The sequence below is a fragment of the Echinops telfairi genome, unplaced genomic scaffold (genome assembly GCF_000313985.2).
Source record: "Echinops telfairi isolate 266 unplaced genomic scaffold, ASM31398v2 ScPeMD7_5;HRSCAF=22, whole genome shotgun sequence".
Classification (NCBI taxonomy): domain Eukaryota; kingdom Metazoa; phylum Chordata; class Mammalia; order Afrosoricida; family Tenrecidae; genus Echinops; species Echinops telfairi.
In genome coordinates, this window is record NW_022103901.1 from 17,266,198 (window position 1) to 17,274,053 (window position 7,856).

General features: G+C 53.2%; 1 protein-coding gene across 2 annotated transcripts in view; it reads right to left on the reverse strand.

Annotated features, from left to right (window-relative positions):
* IL4R (interleukin 4 receptor) overlaps positions 1-7,856 on the reverse strand; it is a 36,967-nt gene that overhangs the window by 12,369 nt on the left and 16,742 nt on the right. Inside the window, exons 2-4 of one of the 2 annotated variants that reach the window (XM_004706049.2) lie at positions 4,057-4,144; positions 2,620-2,761; positions 428-579 (exon numbers count right to left, since the gene is read on the reverse strand). In XM_004706049.2, coding sequence (XP_004706106.1) covers positions 428-579; positions 2,620-2,761; positions 4,057-4,126 — 364 coding nt within the window. In that variant the 5' untranslated portion in view covers positions 4,127-4,144. Of the gene's footprint in view, positions 1-427; positions 580-2,619; positions 2,762-4,056; positions 4,145-7,856 lie in introns of those variants that run through there. The other variant, XM_045285938.1, reaches the window with a different exon arrangement.

Sequence of the window (7,856 nt, forward strand, 5' to 3'; positions counted from 1 at the left end):
GATGTTACCACCGCCATTGGATCCACACGACTTTGGCCCCCACCCCTCCCCATCGGCCTGTGATCTTCCTGCATGCTGCATCATGGCCTGTGAGGGACTGAGTCCGGAGAGGGACGTATGGACTAGTATCAGACTTAAGGGACTTGAGTTGGACTGGGCTGGGAGGTTTTCCTTGATCGATAATGACTTCTCGATAGAAAACACTCTTCCACACACAGGATTTGCTTCACTAGTCACCCGGCCTAACACAGTTGCTGAGACCAACCCCATTTTGCAGACGGGAGGACGGAGGCCCAGCAAGGAAACCCAGCCTGCCTGGGAAAGTGTAGTCCCTGCCACTGGGATCCAGTTCCCTTCCTGGGATCCACCCACCTTACCCCAGAGCTCTGCCCGTGGTGGGAACAGCACCCCCTCAGTCCCCACTCACTGTGCTGGCTGGGCTGGAAGAAGTCTTCCCACAGCAGCTGGGGCCCAGCGCTGAGTCTCAGGCTGTAGTTGTCATAGAAGTCCGGGCTGTCCATAAGCAGAGTGCAAACGCACCGCGCCTCTTCCTTGTTCTGCGGGACACAGGAGCCGCGTCTGCACACACCAGGTGCCTTGGTCAGGCTGGTGGGGACTCACAGCTGTCCTCAGGACAGGCCTGGAGGCACCTCACCCCACTCTCCATGGAGGCTCCCATCCCCCCCAGCAGCAGGGCCTGGTCTCAAGGTTGGGCTCATCCTTGAGAGCCAGCCGAAGGGGAGAGCCCACAGCCTGGCTCACCAGTCAATGGATTTCTGACAATGAAGGAGTAGCCCAGTGCATATTATATGCAGTGAGCCACTGTGTGCTCTAGCCTGCCTCCCGACAGCCCCTGCCCTGGGCATCAAGGATCATCCTAACGGACCGCCTATGACAGCCAACCCCACACTTAGACGAGGGCCGAGGCCAGCAGTCTGCTCTTTATCTGAGAGGAGTAGGGGGCCCCTGAGCTGGGCTTTGCAGGGCACACCATCTCTGTCACAGCGACGCCAAACAGCTACCGATGATATGGGCCCGGGTGGGTTCTGATAAAACTGCATTGACAAAGACAGGTGGTGGACGGAATTTGGTCCATGGGCCGAGTGTGTGTGTGTGTGTGTGTGTGTGTGTGTATGTCCCGCTGCTCCCTGGTTTAGGCCACTGTAGCACAACACAACAGTAGGTCTACCCTCTGCTTGGGTCAATTGAAATACCATCTCCAGGAGAGAACCCTGTCCTCCTGGTGTGCTTGTGGACCCACTTATGTCACTGGGCACCACTTGCAACAGAGCACACTCTGTCACAGATGTCCCCATGTGGCACCTGCAGCAGCATACAGGGGTCCCTGCCCCACTGTCACAGCAAACTCCCCTCCGACCTGGTCCGACCTGGATGACAGGCAGCAGAGTGGTTCTCAAAGTGTGGCCTGGGGGGTCCATGATGACGCCCTTTCCTTCTCCTAACAAGAGCACGAGTGTCTAGTCTATTCTCTTTCTCTCATGAGTGACCGATGGAATTTTCCAGAAGTTATAAGAGGTCATTGTTCGGATGGCTCGTGGGGGTGAGGGTCTTATGGGGTTTTGTGATTTAAAAGGCCTCGGTTTTCATCTCGAATAGGGTAAGTATCCCTCCCAAGGGGAAACACCACCAAGGCAAGTCAGACACCAGCCCACGAGAGGCGGGAAACCCTTTGGGTCCTCACCGGTCTCTAAGTGTGTAGGAGGGGAGGGTCCTGAGACTAAACCACCCGAGCAAGGCTGTTCTAGTCCAATCTCCCACCCAGAATCACCGACACTATGCTCTGAGGCCTACCAGACACCCCTGCCCCAACATTCCACCCCTCTTAGTGCGGGTGAAAGAGTTAGCCTGCAGCGAGTCAAATGCTGGAAATGTAACACGGTTTGGGATTGGGTCTATCAAGATTTCGTGTGTTAAAAGGGACCCAAGATGTAAGAGTCCTCTCCGTAGCCTAAAATAACTTCTTTTCAAACCTGTTCCTCATTCAAGGTCAGCCCGCTGGCAAACCCATTCCTTCTTCAAGGATGCTCGCATTCAGGAAAGGGGAAGTGGGCCTTGTAGATGAGTCATAGAGCTCAGGACCTCAGTGGGTGGGTCTGAAGAGAATTTACGGGTTCCGGTTTGAAAATCCCCAGAGTAATGGAGATGTCAATTATGGTCTGATAATTCCTTGGGGAAATGCCAGTGGTTTTCCTGTAATCCTCGCTTCCTTTTGTCCCACCGCTCGGGAGTCCGCTGATGATGGTAAATCTAATCCTTGCTTCCAGGGACTATCTCGAAGCCTATTTCTTGTCCCACAGTTTAAGGTCTATAACTTACTTGCTTGATTTTGACCGAATTCTGCAGCAGTTCAGAGGTAGCAAGCCCGATTGTTTCCTTCTGTCCACGCTTGCAGAAATCAAATTAGAATTTATCAAAGCAACCGGATCTCTGTCTTTGGCTATCACAGGGACAGGCTCCATCAGACCCTTTGGCAGCCAGGAACACCTCTAACTCTCTACCCAGGAAGCCACAGTGAACCTCAGTCTCCCACCACCCAGGGCACCACCTGGACCAGGCCACCCAAGCTCCCCGCTCCAGCATAGCCCGGGCACTGCTTACTCAAGAAACAGAAACTTCTGCAGCTGGTATGAGAGGAGCAGCCCAGCGCTGCAGTTGGTGGGGCGCTCCATCTCCCACTCACAAGTGGAGGTGCTGATGTAGTTGGAGAAGCAAGTGGGCTTCTGCAGAACCTTCATGCTGCCTGGGGGGAGGGGAACACAAGAGAGCCCTGAGTGGTGTGGACCAACAAGGGGAGCATGCCTCCGAGGCAAGTCAGAACCAGCCCAAATGGGATCCACAGGTCCATCAACTCATACTAAAACCACAAGGCCGGCAAAGCTTACTAATCCCTGGAGAGCTGGGGCCAGGGCGAGGGGTGGGGTCCTGAAGCCTACGAAATTCCTCTCAGGGCTGATGGTATCAGAGGTCAATGGAGCCAAGTGCACCTTTATCGTACCTTGGGGGATCTGCTGACTGTTTCCTCCTATTATTGCAAAACCTGCATTTATTTTTATAACTTGCTTGATTTCTGAAGCCCTTCAGAGGTTGTGAAACCTCACTGTTGCCTTCTGTCTTGAGCTTCAGAGTAAATTTCGGAGCTTCTCCAAGCAGCCTGGTCTCTGTCTTTGGATGCGACAGCGACAGGTGATCCTAGACCCTGGTTCCCAGCAACGAAATTATACGTCTTGAGGTCACACCGCTCTCTGACTACGATTCCAACTGGTCTTCAAATCTCCCTTCCAAACAGACCCCCAAGCCAATCTCCTCTCCCCTCCTTTGGGGTCCCCAAACCTCCCCCTATCTTGCTCGCTATATAGCAGCTGAGGGGGGCTTTCTGCCACATGGGCACCCCTCTGCTCAAACCCTGCCAAGTCCCACTGGACTCAGCCCCCCTGTTTACTTCTCCACTGCCTCTTCTCCCTGTCCTCCGGCTCACCCACAGGCTGGGCTGTGGGTGCTGGAAAGGTCTGCGCATGCCTTTTCTGCAAACCCTCTGCCTAGCATGCTCCTTCTACAGAACCAGAAACACCCCAAACCCACGGCAGCAGCCAGTCGATGCTGACTCAGAGGGACCCTCTAGGACAGGGAGGAACTGCTCCCCCCGCCCCCCGGGGGGGTGTGTGTCCGAGATAGTTAACTCTTTACAGGCATAGTGAGCTCCCGTCTGGTGGTTTCGAACTGCTGACCTTCCAGATTTCAGCCCAATACAAACCCCTAGGTCACCGGGGTCCCTCCTCCTACAGAGAAATGCCTACAAGAGCAGCTAACTGCCTGGCACTCTCCCCTTCTAGTCGGCTCAAGTGCCACCTCGTGGAGGCCTTCTCTGAGTGTTGGGCTTTAAACTGTAAACCCTCCTCCCCATCCCACCCAGCCCCACTCACAACAACCCTACATTCCCAGGCTTCCCAGTGCCACGGAGTGGTCTGTGCTCCACAGGGTTTGCCCCGGCTGGGTTTTCAGACGTGTGAAAGGGATGGGTGAGAGGGGGTGACATACCAGAGCTGACCACCCATACCAGGATCAGGCAGCTCACGGGAAAGATGACCTCAGAGCAAAGCCACCCCATTGGGAGGTCCTCAGGCACCTGTGGCAAGAAAGCAAGCCTGGTTAGGGTCAGCCCGGCTCCCCCTCCCACCTGTCGCCCTCAGAGACAACCCCACCACCCAGGTCATGCATGTTGGTACCAGCGCAGGCCCCTCTCCCGCTCGCCGGAGCACTGGTTATCATCAGGTAGCATGGCCGGATGGCAGAATGTGCAGCACACAGTGCATGTCCCAGAGACTTCTGGGAGAAAACACCATGGGCTGCAACTGCCTTCGCTAACGAGTGTGGCCACCGTAGGGATGCCACAAGTGTAGGGCATTAACACAGGTATTCTCTCACCCCCAGAGGGGAGGGAAGGCTGCATTCAGGGTGCTAGTTCTGGAGAAGCCCTCCCCGCACCCGACCCCACCTCACCCACAGTGCTGGAGGACAGTCCTGTCTTCTTTCAACATCTGTGGGTCACGGGTCCTGGGAGACCCCCACGTGTCTTAGCATCAATCCTCCTTCCCACGGACCTAGGAGGTTCTGAGAGCAGGCACGCTGCCTCTAAAGCAGCGGTTCTCAACCTGTGGGTCTCGACCCCTTTGGGGGTTGAACGACCCTTTCACAGGGGTCGCCCGATCCATCAAAGTAGCAAAATGACAGTGAGGAAGTAGCAACGAAAATAATTGCATGGTTGGGAGTCATCCCCACATGTGGAACTGTCTGAAAGGGTGGCGGCGTGAGGAAGGTGGAGAACCGCTGGTCTAAAGGGTGTGCTCTGCCTCAGGTTGTTCTGGTTTGGATTCCTGAAGGCCCTCTCTGTTGGCTCCCCTGCCTCTCCTCTCCTCTCTTGAAAGATGAAGGTCACACCCTGGAGGTGATTACATCATTGCATAACTGTCATATCACATCGTTACAGAAGCGCCAAACCACTGAGATTTGTGGTTCAGCCAGGTTGGCACCTATTTCGGGAAGGACACAATTCAAACCGTGTCTCAATCATGTTTGAGAAATTCCCCAGACGTCTGGAAGTTTGTAATGTACATGGACACATACAGTTTCTAACAAGTCCTGTCATCAAAAGCAAATAAACACATAAATGAAAGGTTGTGTGTGTGTGTGTTTCCCACTTCACCCAATGGTTACCAAATTTATTCATGCCATCCTTTCACTCTCCCCCACCCCCATGAGGCAGGGGAAAACCAGCTCATTAATTCAGGGTTTGTATCCTTAAAATATACTTTGGAAATTCGGATTCAACTGTTCAGCCTGATCATTTACCAACTACCATTGACTCCAGCTCGGGGACCACCTGTGGGTGTGAGGAGAAGTGGGCCCCATGGAGTTGGTCAGTGGCTCATTACCCAGAAGTAGATTGCCAGCCTTTTCTTCTGAGGTGCCTGTGGGTGGCTTGAACCGCAAACCTTTTGGTCAGCAGCCAAGCACATTAACCATTTGCCTTGCCCAAGGGCACCATTATATAATACACTAACATAACAGGTTATATAAAGGATGGCATCTTCGTGCAATGAAGCGTTACACAAATCTGGCCTGAACCGTGTGCCTTGCCGTAAGAATGGTGTGGAAGGCACACCTATCCTCCACTGACTTCACAAGGGGGACCAAATCAAAGCCAAACCCACTGCCATTGAGTCGGTTCTGACCCTAGCACCCTACAGGACAGGGCAGAACTGCCCCTGGGGGCTTTCTAAGGTTGCAACTCTTTACAGGAGTAGAGAGCCTCATCTTTCTCCCTAGGAGCCACTGGTGGCTTCAAACTGCTGACCTTGTGGTTAGCAGCCTAACACGTGACCAAAGATGGATGGCACCAGGGCGTCTTCACATGGGGAAAGGGAATCAAAGTCAACATCAGCCAAAGGCCGATTCCTATGAGGCAAAGATCAGGCACGCCTTTGCCCCTCAAACCTCCTTACCGTTTCTGATATCTGAAGTCTGTGTATCCCACAAAACTCTACTTCTCGGCTGGGTTCTATAATCTATTGCAATGGCCAAATGGAACTCACAGACGGTACTCACTATTCTGGCATGTATTAGGGAAGTGACTGGGTACAAATGAGGACTAGAAATGCTCAGGACACAGTATTTGGGTTGGGGCAGCCTCTTCCTAACCACGCGCACAGGCAGGCCTCGCTCTGGTCTCCAGCCTCTCGGCCACCTGGCTCCGAGGCCTCTGGTAATGTTGCTCAGGCAATGCTACAAAGCTCTTTTAGCACTGCCAGTAAAACCCAAAGACCACACCAGTCCATCATAATGAATAAACCGAATTTCCCTTGGAGGTACCCCACCCCACAGGCCAGCCTCTTGCCCAGAGGCACGCAGCTTTGCTCCCGCCCTGGGTCAGAAAGCCCACCCCTCAGCCTCCTCTCTGCTCTGCTGCCGCCACATCCTTGCCTCTGGCGTCATAGATCTTTGTCTACTGAATCTTCGAAGTTCAGAGGTTCAGTGCACGGGGATCTCGGGGTCCAAAGGGCATGCCCCTCTCCTGACTCCTCTGTGATGGTAGTGAGATTCTTGTTTCGGCTTCTGAGACAGCTCCCTTTAAACCTAGCAGGATGGTACCCTCACCCATCCCCACATCAAAGCTCTGTCCACTGTTTGCACCCAGTCGTTTGGTTAGAATTACAGGGACTTTTCTAGGAGAGCCACCGCATATAATCCACTCTATCTGCGGCAGTTACATAATCTCCTGTCAACTTGCAAAAGGGTGGAGTCTAGCCTGTCAATCAGGTTATAGCCAATGAGGCCTCTGGAGGGACATGGCCTTCTCCTGAGGATTCTGGGAACTCCTGTTCTCTCTCTCTCTCTTTGCTTCCTCTCCCTCTTGACAAAGAAACACATGGAGTTATGCTGATAGAGTCAGAGCCCTGGAGCTGGAGGAGCCAAGTGGAGACCCACGCCAGGACTGAAATGCTTCCACCGCCACTGGAACCACAAGAATTTCCACCCACTGGCCTGCGATCTTCCTGCATTCAGCGTCATTTCATGTGTTGCATGAGCCTGAAGAGGAATTTTAGATTGGTATCGGACATATGGGCTAATATTAGACTTATAGACTTGATCTGGGCTGGCCTGGGATGTTTTCTTAATACACAATTACTCTTTATAACGTTCTCTCTTGCACACATACGAGTGTCTCTGGATTGGTTTCTCTAGGCAACCCAGATGAACACAGTACCTGAACTGTTTGGGGAAACAAAATATTAGCAATAGTAATGCAAGCAGAGACTTGAGAAAGTGGTTTTTTGGGGGGGCATTCACACCAGGGACCATCACCTGAGAACACCCCAAGCTAACCTCTTGCAGGATGGGATACGGAGTAGCGCCAAGGCACCACACGGCCAACACGTGGGCACATGAGCGATTCGATTTCCGAATAAATCACCCCTTAATACTTCAGTGAATATAAAAACAAGGACACCTACATAACCACAGTGTTATTGTTATCAAAAGCAGGAAGTTAGCATGTGTGCTCTGCCGCCAGCCACCACCCCTGCTTACACTTTGCAGTGGGTGCGGTTCTGCGCTCTAGAAAGCCAGGAGCACGCACTGTATTGGATTACCGCGTTGCCAAGCACCAGCCTGTGGCTTCTCAGTGCTGTTCTGCACAGACAGGAAACTGAGCCCCGCCACAAGGAAAGGGCAAGAAGGGCCTGGAATCTTCCTGAAAGCGGGGAGGTGCTCAAAGAATGTTGGGAACCGGTGAAAGAGATGGGCGGCACCTTGAACAGGGGCCTATTGCTCAACATGGG